This window comes from Lampris incognitus, chromosome 15 (assembly GCF_029633865.1).
Source record: "Lampris incognitus isolate fLamInc1 chromosome 15, fLamInc1.hap2, whole genome shotgun sequence".
In the NCBI taxonomy this organism is placed as follows: Eukaryota; Metazoa; Chordata; class Actinopteri; order Lampriformes; family Lampridae; genus Lampris; species Lampris incognitus.
The window spans coordinates 22,210,237-22,235,707 of NC_079225.1; the positions used below are offsets into that span (position 1 = coordinate 22,210,237).

The window sequence follows — 25,471 nt, forward strand, 5'->3', positions numbered from 1 at the left end:
ACATAAACTTTCTATGTGGAAACCATTAAGCTATCCATGTTGAGTCACTCGTACTGTAGCGCTCTTCAGCATTCACACACACACACACACACACACACACACACACACACACACACACACACACACACACACACACACACACACACACACACACACACACACACACACACACACTTGTTTTTCGATACTTGTGAGGATTCTTATTGACTAAGGTTGCCCCCCCAAATAGTCAACCAAATGTTAGTTGATGAGCAGAGTCTCAGTCGGCCAGGTTTTCATTGGTCGCTTAGTCACAGAAAGAAATCTGTATGAAACGCTTGGGAAAAAAAACCCTGTATGAAACGTATGAGAGCTTTTTACAGGCACAGGGAGTGTCAACACTCAGTAAGTCAGTCAGTCAGTCACCGTCAGTCAGTCACAGTCAGTCAGGGCCAAACAGTCACATGTGCCCAGCTGGTCCCTGTGGTTATTAGCCTACGTCAGGCAGAAAATTAAAAATGTGGGAAAAATTACCGTTTTATTTATCATCTGATTTATAAAGTTATAAAGCCCAATAACAATATATAATATAATAATAATATGTAATATAATGCTGGAATAGGCTCCAGCATCCCCACAACCCTGAGAGCAGGATAAGCAGTAAAGACAATGGATGGATGGATAATAAATATATGATATAATATATATAATAAATATAATATGATATGATATAATATACTATATATACTAAATATAATATGGTATGATATAATATAATATAATATAATGTAATACAAGCAATAAATCCCAATAGGATGGGCTCCAGCATCCCTGCAACCCTGAGAGTAGGATAAGCGGTTTGGATAATGGATGGATGGATGATTTATAAAGTTATTGAGATGGCGTTACAAATTCACAAGTTGTGTAATGTTATACTGTGTTGAAATTAATTAACAACATGTTCAGTCTCCTTTCTGGTTGTCCCGACACATTCAGAATCATTATTTATTACCTCTTTCTGTCGGTGTCATTAACAGGCGGCTCAGTTCATGCATGCGCTTGTAAAACATATATTTTAAAGGCTCATTATAACGGTTTTGTATTTCTCTGTAATGTAGCACAGTGTTAACATTGTTATTTATAACATGCTTTCTCAGCCCCGGGACGCAAACCATTTTCTGATGCCCCAAAATATATATATTTGAATAATTATATTAATATCATAAACGTGTGATGACTGGTCGACTAATAGCTTGAACTAACAACTACTATTTGACTGGGAAAATCTTTGGTCAGGGGCAGCCCTAATAAATCCTACTACATCCTATAGCCCTTAACCATTACCTTAAAAATCAGAACTATATGCCTAACTTTAGCCCTTACCCTAATTTTAACCTAATTCTAATCCTAATCCTGAGCCTAACCCCAAAATAGACCCTTGAGGAGGTGAGGACAGACCAAAATGTCCTCACTCTCCAAAAATGCCATCTTTAACCGGTTAAAAACTCCAACTGGTCCTCACAAATTTAGCTGAACAAGGACACACACACACACACACACACACACACACACACACACACACACACACACACACACACACACACACACACACACACTAAATCCGAGCTTCTACTTTCTTTCCTTCTCTCTCCTCACTACATTTTCAGACTTTCTCTCTCCCATCCTCATCTTTTTATCGCCCTTTACACTTTTGGTTTCATGCCCTTTATCTTCTCGCATCTTTCGTCTGTCGAACCCCAAGCCTCTTGTTCTTTTTTGAGCTCCCCTCTGTGTGCGTACTCTGGGCCTATAATCTGACCCCGCCCTCCTCCCTCACCCTGTCATTACACCGGTTGGCTGAGCTGCCATTCCGTTCCCGTGGCAACCCTTTAATTAGCCAACCCCAACCACTGCCACTGCAGGGGAAAGGGGAGGAGCTTGATGCGGTCAGGAGGGAGGAGCCTAGCAGGATAGCAAACCGACAAAATGTCTGAGGACCTGTGGATCTGGAACCGATGTTGCAACAACACTCTCTCACCATCCTCCATTTAGGGTCCGCGGGAGATATCCCAGAACCGGAGCGGCTGGCTCCGGTTCTGGGACATCGTGATGATTATATATCTGTGTGTGTGTGTGTGTGTGTGTGTGTGTGTGTGTGTAAAGAGACATACAGAATACTCCTGGAATGACTAAGCTAAAGTGAGTGGTGAGAAAGACAGTATCTAGCAATCTCAACACGTTCCTTAAAAGCTGCAATAGTGTAATATATGTACAATACGGGGTGGAACAAAACCCTCCAAAAATCCACAAGGAAGATTTTCAAGTATGAGATTTCCACTCACTGTGTTTCCACACACTGTTGCACTAAAGACCATTACTTGTACTGTGTCAATTACTTAAACAAAGGGGCCGCCTTTGAAATTTAAAAAAAAAAACCCAGCAATAAACATGTAGCTGTAAAAATTTACATTCACTGGTCTGTGTAAAACTGGGTAGGGCTTTGATTGTGGCTTAAACTCAAAAAAAAAAGGAGGAGACCTGCCTTTGTATGAATTTATGTGAATGTCATCTGAAACCAACAAGTCCATTTATAAGGGTCTCTCCGAAAAGCCATGTGAATTTTGACAGAAGTGCATGGCTTAAAATTCCTGTCTGTTAGAAATTTAAGTCAAAATATGCTTGAAATTTGTCTCCGTTTTCAGAAAAAAATCCTTCCATATGTTACTTTACCAGTTGTATACTACATGTGGTGGAAAACCCTTGTGAGAGTTTGTTGTTGTTCCATTTGGAAAAACTCAAATGGAACAACTCTGACACCGGTATGTCTTGAAATACTGTATTACAATAATAATGATCACAATAAATAAAATATAAACTAATATATTAGTTTGATATAAATAGTTCCATGATTTGTTTACACAACTTGTTCTGCAGGTTCTGTCATACAAACCACACGAGCATGTTGGTACAGCCTTACGTACAAGGCCATTACGACTGTTGCTCTGCACACCTGGGAAGCATGTCAGCATGACATCATGATGGTGGAACAGGTGATTGTGCATATAAATAGACATGAGGGGGATTTTTCCTATGACATACTGCTGATTTTTAACATGGCACGGAACACTACTGCCACTCCAAGTGGCCCCACATGCCTGACACAAAGAGCCCTCTATATGCCCACACATGCTCATATCCTCCTCAAGACCTGCTGCAGATGTCCAAGAGGCCTGCACAGCTCTGTGAACATACATGTATGAAGGTGTGTGTGTGTGTGTGTGTGTGTGTGTGTGTGTGTGTGTGTGTGTGTGTGTGTGTGTTTGTGTCAGCCTTCCTCTACTCCCTCACTGGTGTGACCCCGGCCACCCCCTAACTGCCAGATGGGTCCAGACGGGTTGTGTGGGAGGCTGGCTTTTTTATTTTGAAAGTTGTTGAATCAGTGAAGGGCAGAGCTAGTACATCTGCGTGTGCATGTTTGTGTCTCTGCATTTCCCTGTGTGCTCATGTCTCCATGTGTGTGTGTGTGTGTCTTTTCCCTGTGTGTGTGTGCATGATGTCCGCTATTACGCATGTGCGTGGTGCATCTGTGCGACTGTGATAACTGGTTGAACGAGGCGAGAATTTCAAGGCGGTGTGGCTAGTGCTGTTTGCCCCGGGCTGGGGTTGGAGTGAGGGAGTCTGCCGGGGCCAGCTGGTGGCGGTCTGGTCAACAGCCCTGTGTTTATGACCCCAAAATCCATCTGCCTGCCTCCATCTTATCACAGCTATGGAGCGGCGGCTAGGCATCAACCGCGGGGATGTCACCTCACACCGCGTGACAGCGCCGCGATTTGGGAGACGAAGCTGAAGTCAAGTAAACGAAGTTCAGTATTTGGGATGCGTATAAGGACCTTTTCCATCGGGGAGCGGGGCGAGGGGTGACACGTTCCCTCACATTTTAGCTGCTGCATGAAGGGCACACGATCCCTTGATAGCTCATTGTATGCGCCTTAAGAAGTCTCCGAAATTGCACATGCCCCAGTTCACAACGCAACCACCTAGCGATGATTATCACACACGCACAAACACACACGTACCCGAAAAGAAAAGACCAAAAAAAAGACAGAGAGAGACACAGAGACAGAGAGACTCCTCCCTCTCCCTCAAACACGTAAACAAAGGGGATGTGTGTGCCCCCCCCCCAACAAATCCAGCCACACTCCAAACAGACCGTGTTGACCCTCCAGCACCTTGCCCCCCCTCCCCCTTGCTCTGGGTAATTTTCACAGCTGCAAGAAGGGAGGGGGTGTGTTGGGGGGGTGTCTGGGGGAGGGCTAGGATGAATGGGTGGTGGAGGAGGAGGAGAGGGGAAGATCTGGTATCGGGTTCCACATCAGTCAAACGACACACTTCAAAGCCCTCCGAGTCGGACCGCACTACAGAGCGTATACATTACGCTCTCGTTCTCCGCAGATTTACTCGCTGGAGACAGACACATCTGTCGGTCTTGCGCCTCACAGAACACAGGCATCTAATATCCGTTGAGGGACATGTACGCACTTTCTACTGGAAGTCTTTCTCCCCCCCCCCCCCCGCTACAAAGTACTTTTATGCGAAAACCTGTTAACTGTGTGATACAAAGCGTCTCTGTATGTGCCGTGTAATTTTCAGCGGGTTTCTGCCAATGCCTCCACATTCAAACGGCACTTGGCAAACAATCTGGCCACCCCGTTCCCCTACACGCATAAATAAACAGTCGTAAATATGGTTTCATACGCCGAGGTATGCATGGGCCCAGACAGACACATAAGCTCTCACACGCAGCAAAATAAACCCCTATCAAAACCACATCAATCGGCCGACAGCTAACTCCGTGACAACTTTAAACTGTCTCTGTCTGCACTTGTTTTTCTCCACTCCTACCATCATTTTTTTTTGTCTTCCAACTTTCCTCCCTCGTTCTTTCGCCTGGACCCGAGGACCAGGTGTTAATCCGAAGGACTGACACGGGATTTTGCTACGCAAGACCCCGGAACACCAAAGATCTGGTGCACAACCAGCAGAGTTTGGCACTACAACCACGATAATGATATTTTAGTCAAGTCTTAAAACGCTCGTTGAGCTGAGGTACTGCGCTATAAATACACACCTGTGTGTTAACCGATCAAACAGATCTGAACGTTTTCCCCCAAGTTGAAGTGTGACTATGAACTGGGGCTTGTGTGGGACCTTGTGTGCTTACAATGTAGTGTATTGTGACTAACTCCGCTGACAGGGCTGCAGCTGGCTCCTAAATGGATTCCTGGGGGCAAGGGGTGTGTGTGTGTCTGTGTGTGTGTCTGTGTGTGCGTGCTCGTGTCTATGTGCATGTTGTAAGCCAGACACAAGCCTCCCACCCCCCCTTGCTTTCGCACTTCTGCTGGGAGGAATGTGTGGTCCGCCTCCTACACCGGACGGCTGTGCCAACATTCCAGACCAAGAGGACGAAAGAAGAAGAAAAAAAGAGGTAGAGAAGAAGAGAGAAAGGCAGAAGGAGGGAGGGAAGACGGGAGAGAAAGAAAATGAAAAAAAGGAATAAGAGAGGAGAAAGAACGAATGTGAGTGAGAAATGGAGAGAAATTAAAGGATTCTGGTGCTGGGCGAAAGAGAGAGGAGCTGGGTAACATGTACAGGGACACCGAGGAAGAGAAGGAGAACGAGACAGAGGAGGAGGCCAGAAAAAAAGGGGACCATTGTTCCCTAAACTTGCCCCTAAGGCCCCACTATCTCCCCCAGCCCCATGCCCCCACCCCCCGCAAACACACACACACATACACACACACACACATTGTAAAAGCCCGCATGGGATTCCTGGAATACCAACCCCTCCACCAGAGCAGACCATGGTCTATGTCTAATGAACCTGCACACACACACACACACACACACACACACACACACACACACACACACACACACACACAGTCTCTCACACTTCTCTCCTCTCTCTCTCTTTCTCTCTCTCTAACTCACTCTCTCGCTCTCTTTTCTTCATCTCACACACACACACACACACACACACACACATAAAAGAACAGGGTGGAAGTCAGTGGGGTCACTGACACATGGTGATTGTACTCATCACAGAGTTTGAAAGACAGGGTGCTGTCTTAATGAGTAAGTAGCATGTCTGGTCCTGTGTCTGACATAGACTAAAGGAGAAAATTCTTACTAATCAAGGGTTAACGCATGCACACACACACCTTGGTCTGTTAACTCTGGCGTCAAACGTCGCATTGTGACCTGCAAACGACCTTTCCCACATCCAGTCAAGCAGCAGCCACAAATTCACCAGCTCAGTGCTAGTAGATCCGTGGCAGGAGCATAGTCTGTGTGTGTGTGTGTGTGTGTGTGTGTGTGTGTGTGTGTAAGCAGGGAATCTGAGATGGCAGACACTGCTACCCTGTCTACACACTGACCCTTGGATGCCCTTTTCACAGCCAGCTACCACACTAACTCACACGCTCTTTCTCGACCCATCTCTCTCTCTCTCTCTCTCTCTCTCTCTCTCTCTCTCTCTCTCTCTCTCTCTCTCTCTCTCTCTCTCTCTCTCTCTCTCTCTCTCACACACACACACACACATACATACACCTAAAAGGACTCAGGCAAATATAGATGCATACCTCTCACTCTACCCTTTTCTGGTGTTTGCCTCTACCCTGGTCTAATTGGTTCTCTAAACTTCTGATGCTTGGCTCAAATCCCTCATGTTTACCTGCATGCACTCACTCACTCACTCACACACACACACACACACACACACACACACACACACACACACACACACACACACACACACACCTTGAGAAGTAAATGGCTTCCTGTAATGATGAATGATGTAAATTCACCTGTGTGTGACCTGGTGTTACTCCACACCCATGGGGCAACAGCTACATCAAAGGGGCAATGCTGACCGGTATCAAACCACCGGGTGCTGTCCAACTACTTAACCCTTTTCCCCACCACCATAAAGGTTATGTGCAGAGGCCTGTATCAACTTCAAAGATGAGGATTTCCCCGACTATAAGGTGGAGGATTTCACTAGCAGCCCATCAATAATCAGGCACGGTTTTTAGCTACAACCTGGTGTTTTGGATCCGGTCATGGTAACAAAGACTTTGTTCCTAGGCTGTGAAACTAAGCATAATGTTGTGATTAAAAAAAAAAAGTTGTTGACATATACGTAGTAGTATTACCAAAATTATACTCAGCATCAGATCTGTGATTTATCAAGAAATGAATGTTCGTTTACTTTTCATTCATAGGACAGGACATATTGGCTTGGTGTTTTCAAAAAGCGGGAGTTGCTACCGCATGTTTGCTAGATTTTTAGCTGCAAGTTTTTGATCGAGTGCCATCGATTGTAGCGTCGTTTCAACTTACGGATTTTCGTTCAGTCACTTTTGCTATCACATCCCAACCTCTGATTACCAAGAGAACGAACAAACAAACAGTGAACGTATGAAATAAATTCAGCCAATCCTCAGATCAGAAACTAGCTACAAATTACTAATTGTTTTCGATAAAAGATGGCACTCTGCCTATGAAACCTACTGAATCCCGTTGGAGTTGTACTTGTGAAATCAGCATTGTGATCTGCACTATGTTTTTGAATTAAGGTGGTTTCTGAACACATCGAGTCTTGTGTTTCATTCGCTCAACTAATCAGTTGACCAGTCATTCAGCTGGCACTTGTGCTTCTACATTTATTTTCATATATAACCTGTTCTTTGCAAAGCTCCTGAGCAACTTCAGTTTTGTCTGGGAGGACCTCAACTCTTAAGGGATGACCGCTATATGAGGTAATGGTTGCCCCTTGAAAGTGTTCCTTAAAACCAACCCCTTGTTCAAATGTGTAGGATGAGAGAAAATGGGCTTCACTTTTTTACCTGGTGGCTTCTTGCTCGAGCCGGGAAACACTGGGCACGTAGTACATGACCCCGAAGAAGAGGAGTGGCTCATTGCCAAACTTGTCCAGCTGTTTTTTAAGGGGCTTCTCAAGTTCAACCCAGCGCTGGGCCGGAGTCTGGGCCTTCCCTTGGAACCACAGCCCAAAATAGTGGGTCTGAAACAGAGGGAGAGATAAAGGGTAAGGAGCAAGGTTAGATTAGGGTGCAAAAAGGAGAACTGATGGAGAGGGAGGAAGAGAGGGCAGTGGAGGGGAGGAGGGAGGGGAAGATAACAAAACAGCGATGCAGAGAAAACAGAGCGAGAGGCCGATGATGTAGGAGAAGGAATAGACAGGTACATTTCTTTACTTACATTTCCCAGAATAAGAAGAAGAGTGGAGAAATTGACATTTTGAGGAGGGGGGTTGTGGGAAGAGAGAGAGAGGCCAACAGGGGAGGCGGGGGATGAGATCAGAGTGAAGATTAAAAACCAGGCAAAACACAGCAAGCACATATTTCTCCTTCAAATCTGATCAAACCTTTGACGTCAGCAGTGTAACTCTATTAGACATAAACAAACCAGCCTAATTATCAGAGAAATTACCCTCGGGGGCAAAGACATACTACTTGATCTAATCTAAAACCAAACACAAATCATCCCTTTAGCAGAGATGATGTAATTTTGCGATAGCTCGGCTGTGTCTAAAGAGACTAACTGTGATGGAAGTCAACCGCAAATACATCATCACGTTAGGAAACGACACATTTTCTAAAACAAAAAAACAACACTCCTTCAGTAATATTATCTACCCCTTCAGGTTTCCAAACTCGGATGATGGGATGAAACTTTAACGAGTTGTGATCAATATAGGGCAATGAAGATAACGGTGTGAGAAGTTTTCCAAACCAGTGTATTAGAACTGATAAAAAAACTATAACTAACCAACAAACTAAATAAACATACATACATACATACATCTCATCTATCGTCTCACATGGGACAATAAATCCATTTTCTTGCACTTGCCAAATGTGTTTGGTCTCTATGAATGCCCAGTAGAAGGACCGAGGGTGAATCTCTTCAATTAATAACTACAATCCATATTTGACGAAGTTAAAATTCTGCTACAAATAATGCCCGGGAGTCAAGTAGGTGAAGAAGAAATAGGATGTAGCCATATGTTTTTCCAGCTGGCTGAAATCAGCTCTTCCCACTTTGCCTTGGCTTTAATGATTTGTTTGCCAGGCTTAGTTAGCTTGAAACTCTCCCCATTGTTTATCGGTTTCCAAAAGGGAGGCAGTAAACTACTGTTGTAAGCTGTTAAGTCAGCCAAGATAAAACCAGCTGGCCTGGAGAAACGCTGGTTCAATTAACCTGCGTGGAAGCCACGAGAGCATCGCCATCTGTTTATTTCCGTTTCCTCGTGGTGCGCGCGTCTGCATCTCCAGCAGCTAGCTGTGTTTCTTGCTAGTCCGTTTTGTGCTATGATAGAATTTAACAATAATCAGGAACCAAACAACTAAAGCACTACAGATAAAACGTTGAACAGAAAGCAACATTTCTCCATGAAAGACCTCTTTTTCACTCTTTAACTTTCATAACGTTGCTAATTAAACAACAACAACAACGTTAGCAAGCTGAAAGCTATCGCTAGCTGCGTTTACATGGACCCTAACCTTGCACTGATGGGGATGATAGCCCAATCTGAAGAATAAAGACGCCTCTGGTAACCACCTCAATCGGAGGGGAATTTTCAACGGGAATTTTCAACTACACCAAACCCTTGATAATCCGTTCAACAGGAAAATATTAGCGGCCAACAACCGCGTAAACGCTTAACCCGATCGTTTCTCTCTGATTGGAATAAATAATAGTCTTGCTGCGCTGCGCGTATTTGCCCCCGTGGGGGGAACGTTAGGTGACGTAACGAGTTTGTTCCGGTACTATAACACTGACAGACGACGCACCGCCGCTTAACCAACCTACCGACACATTCACGGCCAAACATCGCTTTTTATTGATTTCATTGACAGTTTTGTGAATTAAACTGTCCATCATTTTTCTTTTCTTATCACATGCGGAGACGTAAACGTGTCGACGGGAGCTCGTTCTGCTCCCTGTCAGACTGCACAGCCTGGTTTTTACAAGCGTAAGATCCCATAAAGTTGTTTAACCAGCTGGCACATTCGCTGCTGCTGTGTGAGTATGCGAGGTCGCAGCCTGGTTTCAGTCATCCCGATTGAACTGTCCTTCATTTTGCTGAATACACACCTGTGTTCAGATGGCGATGGAGCGATATCTCTGGATGTCTGTATGTGTAATAAGCCTTGTCCTACTTTCTTCATGAACTGTCACTGTGTAACGCCCTGTGTGAAATTGTGTAACATTGTTCCACCAACTTTTTAACCCGTTTGCCGCTCACTGCCGCTGCTTAATTAAAAAGAACAGCAGAAACGCAAATATTGTTCCCAACACACGATGTGGGTCCATCTCGAAAATTGCATTAACAGGTGGAACCACTTCTTCTTCTTCTGTTATATTTCCGGCAGATTAGATGCTCCACAGAGGGCAGAACCACTTTGGGTATGGCAAAACAGTAATATTCCGATTAAATGCTTTGGGGCATGTAAATGCACATCTTATCAGATCACGTTATTTAGCATCCATGTAAACAGTTAAGTTGGAATCTCTAATCAGAATGATTTCAAATGGGTTGAAGAAATATTGTCCATGTAACTGTAGCTAGTGATCAAATAAGAATGATCTGAATAAGCTAGGTCTCAAGAATACAAAAATTCTAAATTCGGTATATATATATATAAACACTGTGTTTGATATATATATCAAACACAGTGTTGATATTCCGCTCCTCATTAGTTGAGCACTCAACACCATTGACGGTTTCGGGAAAAAAGCGTTTTATATATATATATATATATATATATATATATATATATAGAGAGAGAGAGAGAGAGAGAGAGAGAGAGAGAGAGAGAGAGAGAGAGAGAGAGAGAGAGAGAGCATGTGAGACTCTTTCAAAGAGTTAAGCACACCTGTTTTCACCAAATAATTCGAATTCATCGTAATAAAAGTAATGAGATGGACCAGGTGCAAGGACATCCTACGCACACACACACACACACACACACACACACACACACACACACACACACACACACACAAAGAGTGCCTGGGGTGCAACAAAAATGGCATGCACCCGGTTACTTACACCCATACATACATCCATACTTACATGCACACAGAACCTGAGATAGCGTGCTTATAGGTGACAGACAGAAGCTGAAGCCGAGGCGTCACTCCCTAATTTATGACATCACTGACACCTGGCAAATACCACAACACCATGCCAGTATGCGCTGCAAGCTACCGCCCCTCCTCTTTCCCATTTATTAGCTGCAGCGGGTGCTGACAAGCACAGAAACATAGGTGAAACACACACACAAACGCAACGGCACAGTCGCCTCCCAAACACATGCATGCTGCCTTTGATCCGGGAGCTGGCTGGCCTGTTCACAACCAAGCAACAACCCAGACAGACGTAAACACACACTAAACCCCACAGAGGGCTACAGCCAGTCTGTCCGCCTGCAAGCACAGACTCGAATAAATCTCTACTACACTTCAATCGAAATGAAAATGAAGATCAAAATGACAATGAGTGGAAATTACTGAAACTGGTGTAAGTTAGAGAAGGAGAGAGGACAGAAGTTTGGAATTAAACGAGAAGAAAAGCAGGAACTGTAGACGGACAGGAAAGAAATTCTCGGCAGAAGGAAAAAGTGAATAACAATATTTCACTCTCAAGAGACACAGTCATGCAATTATCCAGGCAAGAGAGAGAGAGAGAGAGAGAGAGAGAGAGAGAGAGAGAGAGAGAGAGAGAGAGAGAGAGAGAGAGAGAGAGAGAGAGAGAGAGAGAGAGAGAGAGAGAAAAGAGATAGAGAAGAGAGAAGAGGGAGTGAGAGGGGAATAGAATTGAGGGGAAAGTTGACAGAGGGACAGGGGGATGAGAGGTATCTCTTTCTTCTTGGGTGAAGGGAGGACAGGGGGATACTGCGCTTCATTAGAGACAAACAACAGCCCTGCATGACGGAGAGAGCAGAGGGCAGGGAGACAAACACACACGGCCTGGAGAGAGACGCGTGGCACACACACACACACACACACATGCACACGTGTGTGCACACACACACACACATGCATGCGCATGCAAACAATTCTGCGATGCATCCAATTTTCATAGCTGTGTGCTTGTATCTGTGTGTGTGTGTGTGTGTGTGTGTGTGTGTGTGTGTGTGTGTGTGTGTCTGTGTATGTGTGTCTGTGTGTGTGTGTTTTCCTGTTGAGCCCATGTGTGTGTATGTATATGTGTATATTTTGTGTTTGTATGCACGAGTGTTTGTACGTGTGCGCGTGCGTGTGTGTGTGTGTGTTTTCATGCTGAGCTCATGTGTGTGTATGTATGTGTACATTTTGTGTTTGTATGCACGAGTGTTTGTACGCGCACGCGCGTGTGTTTTCCTGTTGAGCCCGTGTGTGTATATGTATGTGTGGTATATTCTGTATTTGTATGCACAAGTGTTTGTACGTGTGTGTGTGTGTGTTGTCCTGTTGAGCCCATGTGTGTGTATGTGAGTATATTTTGTGTTTCTATGCACGAATGTTTGTATGTGTGTGTGCATATGTGTGTGTTTGCTGTGTTTGTGTGTGTGTGTGTGTGCGCGTGTGTGTTTTCCTGTTGAGCCCATGTGTGTGTATGTATGAGTATATTTTGTGTTTGTATGCATGAATGTTTGTATGTGTGTGTGTGTGTGTGTGTGTGCGCGTGTGTGTGTGTGCGTGTGTGTGTTTTCAACACAGTGTTCCCCTCACCTCCCGTAGCTCCAGCCTCTGTGCCACTGCCTCCAAACATTCCTGTCCCGTGCTCTCCACTGACAGGGTGCACTCAATCACGTTGCTGTCCAGCAGGCGGATCCGCGTCACAAAGTAATTCTTGCTCAGGACGTTGTAGCGTCTCGTACGCCGCAGCTTCAGCCGGAAGGGCATGGCTCAAGAGAGGTCACGGCGAGGTCACGGCCCAGTCAAAGGTCAAAAGTCCACTTCGGAATGAAAGCGAGAGGGAGGGGGCGGGCTCTAGGACCTGGCCGCTGCCCTCCTCACTCTCGCGTGACGCCGGCCACGCCGCTGGGGTGAGAAATGCACCCTGGGAAGGCGCTGGCCCATTCCCAAAGATGCCCCGGAGAGGAGGATGATGAAGAGGAGGAGGATCGATAGGAGCTGAGGGGGGAGAGATAAAGCAGAGGAGGATGAGTGACTAACATGCAAAACAACAACCGTTATCGCTGCTGAAAACATCTGAAAGTGGTTCTGTGAGCCAAGACTTTCTTCTGCTTTCAAAGCATCTGATTCATGTTGGAGATTAAAAATACAGCAGAACACAAGCGGTATTCAGAGTAAATATAGAGATGAGCTTTCCCTGCGGAACCCGACTCCCTCACTCCCACCTTCAGAAACATCCCACAACGGAGCTGAAGGAAATAGCAACCAGACCGGGTCATTAATACAAAGCAAGCAGACTCGCCGGCAGGACCCGGGCTTCGGAGGCAGCAGGAATAATACAGTGGCAGACAGCTGTGTCCTATAGCTGTGACAGCTGTGCTCCTTCCAGGCCCAACAAGGCCCGGTGTGGCGGGAGCTGCAAGACACAGGCCGAGATGTGAGTCCATGGATGAATGGACATCAAACGGCCGGGGCACAGACATTCATCTGAGCTCGGCGGCCGGCTTTGAGGAGCTAATGGAGCTTCTAAGTCTCATATCTGCCTGTGTGGGAGGCCTTTCCTCTCCTTTTTATCCCCCCCCCCCCCCCTCTCAGTGCCGGAGAGGCGCACGCTGCCAGACATTGCACAGTGTAGCAGTGTGTGAAACAGCACACCGCAGCACATGCTTGGTACACACACTCATCTGCGGAAAGCCTGGAAACACAAAAACGAGCTTATCGGTTGTCGTGAAACTACCAAATTTAATCGACGCGGTCAGCAAAATACAGGAGATAGCGTATGAATGTTAACATTTCGTCACTTCATCAAAGGGCGAGGGAGACAGACGGGCATAGACTCACACACACGCACACACACGCACACACACGTGTATACAAACGCACACATGCTTGGTGGTTAGAAGGTTGAGATAGGTCTGCAGGAAGCCTTTTGAACGCTATCCCTGGGTTAGTCATCAGTTCTTGGCTTTCATGTCGTCTACAGACGTTTCTGATGAGGAGAGGGGCTTTGAAGTAGCGCACCACACACACACACACGCACACACACGCACACACACGCACACGCACACACACACACACACACACACACACACACACACACCAAAGACAGGGCATTTTCATGCTTAAGGGAAGAGATCAGCTTTAAGCCAAGTGATGTGGTCTCCTATCGACTGGTGGCTCCCTCGGAATAACGCTCATTCTATTGACGGGTGTTATTTGGAACAGCTAAAAGTGGCGTCACTTTTGGGAAGGTGGTATCTTGCGGGCTGGTTAGACAGGAAGTGGACCACAACACCAATCAAACGGCTCCACGCCCCCGCAGCGGTGGCGGAGAACACAAAGCTCTCCTCCTCACCAACACAGAGCCCTCCGACAGGGTGAATGGAGAGCCGAGGAGGAAAAACCAGAAGTGGGGGAAAATACTTAACGGAAAGGAAAGCAGGGCGCAAAAAAAAAACAAAAACAAGGGTGAGCATGCTTTAGTGAGCGGGAGAGACCAGAGTAAATACAGAGCAGGAGACTGAGTAGAGGGGGGGTGGGGGGAGGAGGATGTGGAGGAGGAGGAGGAGAAGGAGGAGAGAAGGGGTGGATGTGTTGCTTCTTGTCTAGGACTCTGGCAGAGTGCTGCTGATAGTCAGGTTGGACCCTGGCCCAGATTCCTCTCTACCCTGACTGGAAAAACAGAGCACACCTGACACAAGTATGCACCACAAAGAGGGAGTGTGTGTGTGTGTGTGTGTGTGTGTGTGTGTGTGTGTGTGTGTGTGTGTGTGTGTGTGTTTTACATACACAAGTGAGTGAGTGACGGACAGAAAACGAGGAGGAAAGAGAGTGGAGAAAGCGTCCTGAATGAAAGAGAGGGAGACAACAGCAAACCGCTGACTTACAACCATCATGTCTTAGTATGATTCACATCACGCAGCGCAACACACACTAAAAAAAAAGCCTCGCTGGCACCTCGCGCAGTGCTGAGCGCTGCCTTTGTAAGAGCCATACCCTTTGTGAGGCCTGTAGCACATTCCATCCTCCTGAATCCCTCTGAGAAAGCACTCTAACTGTGGCATCATCTTATTCATGCGTTTTTAATTAGGCGTACAGTCATGCACGCACAAATGCACGCACGCATGTGCACACACACAGCAGAGGGAAGCCAGATGTACTCAACAATTAGACTACAATGGGCGAGTAAATCGGCTTTTCTTTGTGATTGGTGGACTTTGGCCACTTTAAGCCCAGCCGCTACCCAGCCTGAACCGCAGTCTCCCGCTGACCCCGCCCACCGGCCCGGCTTTAGGGGAAGTGACATCACGGGCTGACGGTAAAGACGCCCCCCGAGAAGGTTCTCATGCACAGAGGCCCGCTAAATCATCGTCAACAAGTACATAGGCGCAGACAAACACATAAATACAGCAAAGCACATACTTTCACTGTGTGGTGTGTACAAACATAGGCGTGCATGAACACAGCGCAGTGCACCACAGACACACATCACACAACGCAGGGAAACAATGCACAACCACACACAAAATACAACACAACACACCCACCTAGTTCTTCAGAGGTTAGCCAAAGGACCAGACAGCAGTTAGTGCAATTCTAAACTAGCAATCAGTGGCATGGTTGGAGTGTGTGGTTGAGTAAAGCCAGACAGACACACAATAGGCTGGGACCAAACCCCACTCCTCTGCACCAGCTTCGACGCTGAACGCAACGCCGCCGCAATGATTTCCCCCCATCCAGCGTGTTTATTTCCAGCGTGCAAAAACAGCGTAGACATTTATGAATTTGCACGTTGTAATTTTGTGGCGTGGAGAGGGCGAGAGGGAAAACAGAGAGGTTAAAGAGGGTTGTTTTTCATTTTCAGTGTAGCTTTGGGGTTGTGTTTGAAACCTTTCCCATCTTTTCTCTCCGACCCCCCCCCCCCGCTCCTTGCTCTCTCTTTTCCCCCCCTTTCCATCCCTCCCTCCCTCCTGGCCAGACCCCATGGGAATGGAGGACAGCTGTTGGTGCTCAATGTGGCAAGATGCCACAATCTGAGGGGCTAACGAATGGAAAGCAACTTTTTTTTTTCATCAACTCTTTGCCTTTGCCATTATCTCTCAACTATGCATGTGCATGTACACGTACGTGGGTTTGTGTGCGTGTGGTTGTGCAGATCTCAGCCACATTACCGTAGGTGTAATATTCTTAGCGTTACGGGCAGATGGATTCTATAACGGCACTGAATCCATGTTCAAAAAAGACGGGAGGGCGTGCGGTGTGCAAGAGCCCCAAAGTCAATTCATAAAGAATACCTACAACTGATAGAAAATTAGATGAGATTAAATTAATTAACAATTACAGTGACCTTACAGTACAACTTTGGGAGCAGTTTTCATTTTGCCAGTTGGCTTATTGTGCATGTGAAGTCCCCAGTGGTCAACAGACTTTGCAAGGTGAATGATGCTGAGGCCATGGTGTTATGGGTAAGAGTCACGTACCGCCTCCACCCCCATCTCCATCCCCTACCCCATTGACTTCTCCCAGTTCCCACTGGAGTAAATAGAATAGAATAGAATAGAATAGAATACTTCTTATTAGTCATTTTGTACATGCATACAAATGAAATGTACTCTCTGCATTTAACCCATCCCAGCTGTGTAGCTAGGAGCAGTGGGCCGCCGTGCAGCACCCGGGGGACCAACTCCAGTTCTTCTTTCCATTGCCTTGCTCAGGGGCACAGACAGCAGTATTAATCCTAACATGCATGTCTTTTTGATGGCGGGAGGAAACCGGAGCACCCAGAGGTAACCCACCGTAGACACGGGGAGAACATGCAAACTCCACACAGAAAGGACCTGGGACGGCCCGGGGTTCGAACCCAGGACTTTCTTGCTGTGAGGTAACAGAGCTAACCACTGGGCCACCATGCTGCCCTCAAATCAAGGTGTTCTCAGGTCAGCTGGGAGACGTAGTCCATCTATGTCATGACACGGATATGCCCAGGGTCTCCTCAGAGTTTGTTCAAGCCCAACATACCTCCAAGCAGAGACATCTGGAGGGGGATCCAAAGGATTTGAATCAAGTGCAACTGGACTTGGCATATATCCAGTTGCACTTGATTCAATTCCTTTGGATAACCATGACCTGGATGAATGAGAACATTCACATACATCTGGAGGGGGCGAACCACCGAATACCTTACAAACCAATTCTGCCACACTCCTCTCAATGCTACGATGCAGTTGCTCAACCCAATCACTATTTTTAATTCATTCTACCTCCCAATTGACATTTGTATGGGGATTTGGTGGAGTTCAAGTCTATTCTGACACAAATAAAAAGCACCAGAAGGCCGACTTTGTTTTTAAATGAGTTAACGTCACCAGCTGATGAGACACAGAAAAGCTAGAGAATAACGTTGATGCAAGTTTCCCTCTCAGGGTGCAAGTTTTTTAACGTCAGCCACCTCTCTAACCACTCAGGGGGACTCCAAACACGAGGCCGTCTATGAATTGCACTGCAAACCCGGGCTAGACAATACAACCGCACCACTGATTGGCTGATCGACTAAATGAACACCACACTTCTCACCACATTAGAATCATGGTTTAAAGCCGGGCTGAAATCAGTAATCAGCTTTAACTTCTCGTGTCAAAATCTTGACCATGGCATAATAAAACAGTCAGCAACAGGTTTTTTTTTAAATAAAAGAATGACTATCATTGTGTTTTTTTTATACTTTTGTCCACAGCCGTTCACAAATATATCTCAAGTGCTGTGTGGGAGTGGTTTAGTTCTCGTTAATATTTATGAGTGACACTTACAAACAAAGGTTAACAGTGCAGGTGGGAGGGGTTTAATATTTTGATGATTTGACCTGATAGGCTGCATGTAAAGTGCACCTGGTGACATCACGAGTATCAGACACTTTTTGGCAGAGAGAAGTTGAACTATGGGGGGAGGAACTCTTTTATAAAGAGAATAATTGAAAATTCTATCTTTTATATTTTTTTCAGTAGTAAGAGTCAGGACAATATGCATAATTACGGTAATAAGTAATGTTGGAGAATATTAGGCGTGTTTCAATTTTGGTCCTAGTTTAAATGTTCATCATAGCTTTGTAAAACATGAATCAACACAGTCTGACATTTGATTAGTGTTAGCATGCGTGTTCAACTGCATCCACAGACACTGTCTGTCCCGATATGCTCACACAAGGGTATCTGGACAGAAAAAAAAGAGTTGCTGGACTGTGATATGGTGTGGCGTGGGGTATTCTGTCAGGGCACTGTGTCGTTTTGCTCCATTCCCATCCACACAAAAGCGGGAACAAAACAGCACTTTGTCACCTACTGCTAAAACCATTAGATGCAGGCCATTGAGAGTTGAGGATGCAAGTGTAGCGTGTGTAACTCAATCAATCTGATCTCTGCGGCTTGTCTCAGTCTGTTTTCACCCCCCCCCCCTCTCTCTCTCTCTCTCACTCTCTCGCTCGTTACACATGAGCGCTGTAGCAAAACAAATGGTTTAAGTGCTGCTCTACAGCCCATGTAGCCGCTCTTCCTCCGGTGTCATCGTTTTACATTTGGTCTACATTCCAAGCGAGACCTGACCAAATAATACTTGTAGCTAAATCTGTGCAGATTAAGCCTGCTACGGACTGCAACTATGGCATCTTCTCCGGCCGTGTTGGAGGTTTTAGAGTAGTGTTTTTACACCGCTGGTTAACTCACAACTTCAGTGGAAGTATTTCTCGGCCTTTTCACAGCCTGCGCGGATTCACAAAATTGGTTGTGTTTCAAGTGTCAGGTTAATTCAAACGCTTGCAAGTAAGCAGTCAGTCACAGAAAAGCATGCAAAACTGTTTTCTATACATTTCCCTGTCTTTTTCTTTTTTTTCCCCCAAATATTTCCAGCCCTTAGTGCATTAAGCCACAACACAAATCCCATTCATTCTTTCTCAGTTGGAACAAATTAAAAAATATCTCTTTTACGTCAAGTGACTTTATCATAGAGCGAAGATAAGTTCGGTAGTGAGATGTTGAAGGGAAACAAGGCCCTGAGGGCTGGAAGCGCCTCCGATTCAAAATCCTGGCAAAGTCACAGTACTGATCACTGAGATCAGGGTTAGTCCTCTCAGAATGAAAGAGATCACGGAGAAACAATCCCAGGTCCCGACCATAGATCGGTTTTCTCCATTTTGGAGACCTTACGTATAGAAAAACTACATGACTAACCGGACGGTCAGGCTAGTATATAAACTGATAAGGTATTGTATTTTACAATTCCAGCCTAAAAAGAGTTTTTGGGTTGTGTACAGACAGCAATGCTTTTCTGGGATTGGCTGGCATGCATGTTTGCATGGATGTATACACACACACACACACACACACATACGCACACGCACGCACATGCACATGCACAGGATTGTTCTCTCAGATTGCCACCCGTGTAGACAGAGGGACAAACCATTAGCACGCTGTGTTACCCAACACGCTAGCCATGTGTATTACTGTCTGGCTCGGAAGATTGTGCATGTGTGTGTGTGTGTGTGTGTGCGCGCTCTGAGATATATTCTAAGACAAATCCAAGGCTTTAGAGTATTCGCGGTGTCATATTCCTCAAAAAGGACTCTAAATTTTTGCCTTTACATGACCTCATCTCAAAACAACGCACACATTCACACACCCCATTCACACACAAACTCTCTCTCTTTCTCACACTCACACAAACACATGCAAACATACACACACTCACACACACATACACACACACACACGAATGTATGCACATAAACACCAGCAGCTGCAAACATATGGTGGAGCCAGACGACCAGACAGTGTCTCTCTCGGACAAGCGCATCTGCTTCTTCACTTTCCATCCCTCTTCACTCCCGGAGTCGTAGGCACATGCATAAGCATATTCTACATGGTGTGTGAAAACACGGACACCGATAAAGCACACAGAGCAGAGCATTTACACAGAGGTGGCACTCAGACAGCGAAGGAGCCTTGTCTGTTACCCTACGCAGCTTTACATGTTTGTGTGCACGCATGCACGTGCAAACAGACACACACACACACACACACACACACACACACACACACACACACACACACACACACACACACACACACACACACACACACACACACACACACACACACACACACAGACTCATCCGTGTTGAAGTTCACAGGTTAACAGCTCAGCTTTGGCTCCTTAGACCTGAGCTCCAGCATCATCACTACTCAATGAAGCCAAAAGACTTAAGAAAAAAAAGTGAACTTTGGAAGATATTGACAGAGTGGCCGAAGCACACTGCTGCCGTTGGAAGTTACTGCCACCGACGGTCACCGAGGTCTGCCAAAGCGAGTCCCTCCTCAAGGCTGCGTTGATTTGTCACTGCTTGAAATAAAGATCCAGGGTATAAAACACTGGAAGAAAGCACTGTGACCCCAAACTCACGTTCAGTGGCAACTTTGTGGAAACTCAATATGATCCTACTCGGCTGCACTAGTTAAAGCTAAAACTGTGATTTATATGCAGCTTACATGCAGTTATATGCTTCTTGATGCTTTCTGTCGTTGGTGTTTTTAAGATGACGGCTAATCTGCACATTTCCAAATCACGAATGTTCTTGTAGTTGCTCATTTTAATGGTTACTGTCGGTTAGGACTTTCCCAAGAAAAATGATGATTTTGAAGAAAGCATTTTATATCTTCGCCATAGCCCCTAAGCGCAGAATGAGGCAGCGGTAGGTTCAAGGAAGAAGGGAAATTGTTGTGGCAAACAAGCGGATACGGCAGGCCAAGCTCGTAGAAGACGTTAACCAACAAATGCTAAAACAAAAATAGCTAAAAATCAGGTTCAACCATATTTTTTGCTTGGCAAGACAGAGGGGGATTGGGGTGCTGATGCAAGAGCACTTGTGCTTCTTTCATTTCAAATGGCTCTCTGGGATGCAGGCATCAGTAAGTTAAACAACAATAGCGACCTTCAAAATGAACACTTTGAGCATTAACAGGAAAGATATATTAGGACATTTCTGTTCTTTTCTTGGCAACAAAATTCTGTTTTCTAGTTTTTTACATTGTAAATGGGCGCTGAGTAGACCCATATGGGCATGGCTCAAGAGGTAGAGTGGGTCATCTAGTAATCAGAAGGTTGCTGGTTCAATTCCTGGATCCCGCAGACAGTGTGTCGAAGTGTTCTTGAGCAAGACACTAAACCCCCTAACTGCTCCTGATGAGCAGGTCGGCACCTTGCATGGCAGCCTCTACCATCAGTGTATGAATGTGTGTGTGAATGGGTGAACGTGAGGCGTACACTGCAAAGCACTCTGAGTGGTCGGTAGATTAGAAAAGCCCGTTATAAATGCAGTCCATTCAATCTTACGTGGCAAACTTCAGCCACCCTTTTGTCCAGTCAAGTAAAAAACCAAATGACAAAATAATAAACCAAGTTTAATTTGCAAATTCTGGTTGAAACTATACCCTGTCATGTACAGTACTATTTAGAGTGAGCTGTAATGTTAGATGTATGATCAAATGGGAAACAGCAGAATATGATGGAACCGTTGCATACTCCCATCCACCCTTAAGTCACACATTCTGCTACGAAGACTGCATCTGGCTGGTTTCAGTTTTTTACCAATGCAGAACGTGTCTGTCGGGGCTATGTTTTATGCATCCATTTCGTTGGATGTGAGAATGGACAAATTCCAATTGCACTGCATAAAATGGCAGTAAAACGTTTCTTCTACCACTGCATTAATGAAAGTTAAAGTGTACAATGGGACACGTGGGAACATTCCCTGCAGCCAGACATCATTAGATTTGAGAGAGAGAAAACTAGAATCATATGGTAAAGCTGGTGCTCACAGCTACGGCCTGACGTTTTAACCTGGCATGCCTATCTAAGCATCCTCAGATGACCATGCAGAGAGGGATATCTCCAATAGATGCAGCAATACTGGCCAGGGGTAGATTTTTCGAACCTGGAATGATGCAGCGCTGCCGTCTCATCGTATGGCAGTGGAAACAGAAGACTGATGTCATGGAGAAAGAGATACATGGGTTGTGATGACAGTAGCACGCCTGTGTTTGTGTGTGTGAGATTTTCCCATGCCAAACTCCAGAATGAGGAACATAGACCTCCATAAGCGACAGTAGGCAGAACTTGACCAAAAAAAAAAAAAGGCAGGAGGGGAAGTGACATCGTTCTTTGCTCACTCTTATCATGTTGGTTCAGCTGGCAGACGAGGAAAGCGGTAGTTACAGAGCGAGGGGAGGATGCAGGGAAAGAGTGAATGAGCACCGACAGTGAGGCTGATAGCACAGCCTGTCCACCTCAATAACAGCACCACGGGACTATAAGCATACAGCCACCATGTCTGCTACAGCAAAACCCATGTGTTCACATTTTCCATGCCCCCCCCCTTAAAAGCACACACACACACACACACACACACACACACACACACACACACACACACACACACACACACACACACACACACACACAGACAAACACCAAAAGCCACTGACTCCGTTCCTCATGCTGAACCCTCAGGCACTAATGCAGGGTACTTCAATAGCAGTGGTTTCAAAGGAGAATCAAAGTAGAAATGCATTGGTTTCGATGCAGTTCACATTAAGCCACCTCGAACACTGCTACGGCTGTGTGAAGCCATTACTTGGGTTAAATGAATGCATTTTAAACATGTCGAGTGGTCAATAAATGGAAAATTCACCTCAATGTGTTTTATATTTGGTGTTCTTTCAGGAAAAAAAAACAGAGAACCGAATTGAGATCACAATTTTCAAAGATATTCAATTAACTCGTTCTTTTCTGATTGCAAGAAATTTGCAGGAAAGTTTTTCCACACCACAGTATTTCACTATTCACGATGTGCAACAAAACAACTTCCAACACACTGTTTCAAAGACATGTTATAAGTGTATGTTTGCGTGTGAGTAGACAAACAAAACAAATACATGCGTACATTATGGCATATATGTCCAAGTAGTGGTCGAGAAGGAGGGCCAGACCTACAGTGGGGGCGGGCCAAGAAGTGATTGACAGCTTGCCCATAGCACCTAGTTGGTGCCTGAGGTAGTGTGTGTGTGTGTGTGTGTGTGAGTGGGGGGGCAGGGGGGGCAGGGGGGCGCGGGTTGGGACACGTTCCTTCTGCTCTCATGCTGTCTGCTAGGCTGCCAAAGAGAACAGCCTTTATACACAAGTGAGAAATCTCTTCAAATCACTGTGGTCTGCACACATTCATTAGACATACTAAATCAACGTGTTATTGTTTACGCGTAACGCCCGAGCTTCTATTTCGCTTCACTTCTGTTGGCACACTGAATGGAAAGGGGTCGGATTTTAAGTTTTTAAAAGTCCCTTCCAATTTCCTGGCCTTCCTTCACATCACCACGACAATAACTTCCACATACCCCCACTTCCATGACAAGAGCACAAGACCAAAATTACAAGAGTCGATGCCCCACATCATAGCGCCCCACTTGTCATCCTACAGTGGTAATGAAATGGTAATTAAGTCAAATGCCAGATGACTATAATTACACGAAGGCCACTTTTACTTTTACACATACTGATATCATATGTTTTGCTTCATATGCTGATATCACATGCTGATATCATATGTTTTGCTTCACAGTACCCCGTGATTGCATATTTCAACCATATCAGTCGGCTGACACACCATCATATTCCCAAAGATTGCATACTAATTCCATTGAACATAGTAGCATATAAAACTAGGCATCGCCACTGACTACATGGAGGTCATCAGACACTCGTGTCAGTTTTTATCATCAAGTCCCCTCTCAAACACAGGGTCTAACTACAATGTAATAGGAAGCAGTGAGCGAGCTGCTGCCATTTTCAAAATAGCCTACTCTTACTTTTTGTCCTTCAGCTTCTCCACCAGTGTTTTAAAGCTGCTGTGTACTCCCAAGCCACTTGCTCTGGCACCATATAATTTACGCAGCATGCCTCTGAGCTTATAAAGACAGCCAGATGTGCGTGAGTGTGTGTGTGTGTGCGCGCGCACGCGTTTATAAGGGCCTACGCCTCCTGCAGCTATGCTATATTTGACTTGCACCGTAATGGTGGTAATCCTAGATGCATGCCCAAACAGATCATTTACAAACACCAAGCAAACAGCTCGGCGGTAATGCGCTAATGTCATCGCCGGGAAGTGGGCACGGACGGGAAAAGGTGATGGGCCAACTGTAGAAGTGATTGCCGGTGGGCTTTGTACGGGATAACTGAAATCTGCTTGGAGAGTAGCTTCGTTTATTTATGTTATTACAATAAAATGCACCCACCCTCCCATCTCGTTTAAACCTACCGAGGGAAAACTCCGTTTAAAGTGCCTGGCTGTGGCACGGATCCCCCCCCCCACATACACCCTCCTTGTAGAGGTTACCAATAACATAAACATGCATGCGGTTTTCTGATGGTTCAGGCTGTACTAAGACTACATTAAAAACAACTAAGGACGATCGAGGACTACAGGTTTCTACTTTTCCTAAAAAAAATCCCCCCCATTGCATGGTTTCAGCAATGTCCTGGTTTGGCTGGCGGAAGGAGAAAAAAAAAGGTGCCCTACGTGGACGGGAGGCGAGCGAGCGGCGTTGTATGTGGCCCGAGCGCCGTCTACGACCGCAAGCGCAGCACCCGTCGACTACAAATGCGAGTTTTCTCCGCTCGCTTAGACGCATTTTACACGCACAAATGACTTTTTGTTTTGGGGAAACGGGCTAAAACAACAACAATATGATATCGCTGGTAAAGTACTTCAGCGAAAAAACACCCACCCTTGATTCACTCGAGTTCACATGCCGATGATTTTCTGCTGTTCGCCGGAGGAAAAAAAAATCTTCCGAGTTCGACGAAGGTGAACCTCAAAAAGAGAGGAGAGAGAAAGAGAGAGAGCGCGAGAGACGGCTGGTAATCCTTAAAAAAGCTCGCGTTTACGTTCCCATAAGGCCGAAGCTGCTGAAGCTCTTGAATCCAGATGAAAAAAACAGATGAAAAAAAAGTTGCGAAGTTGCAAACTGCAAAACTCTGGCTTCTTCCCCCTCAGGTTTCCAGTCGTGTTTCCAGAGGGGGGAGACCGTTTATAGACGCGGAGACGAGGCTGCAGTCGGCAAACATTCCCACCCAGCTGAAAAAGGATCTTTCTCTTCCTTTCTTCTTTTTTTTTTTTAAAGGGACGTCTTCTTTTGCCCGGGGACACTCGGTGTGTTTTGTAGATGTCCTCAGTTATGGGACA

General features: G+C 45.7%; 1 protein-coding gene across 1 annotated transcript in view; it reads right to left on the minus strand.

The window, feature by feature from the left end:
• LOC130124983 (tyrosine-protein phosphatase non-receptor type 14-like) overlaps positions 1–25,230 on the minus strand; it is a 51,461-nt gene extending 26,231 nt beyond the window's left edge. Inside the window, exons 1-3 of the mRNA XM_056294375.1 lie at positions 25,014–25,230; positions 12,781–13,185; positions 7,887–8,062 (exon numbers count right to left, since the gene is read on the minus strand). Coding sequence (XP_056150350.1) covers positions 7,887–8,062; positions 12,781–12,954 — 350 coding nt within the window. The 5' untranslated portion in view covers positions 12,955–13,185; positions 25,014–25,230. The remainder of the gene's footprint in view (positions 1–7,886; positions 8,063–12,780; positions 13,186–25,013) is intronic.
• Positions 25,231–25,471: the final 241 nt, after the last annotated feature.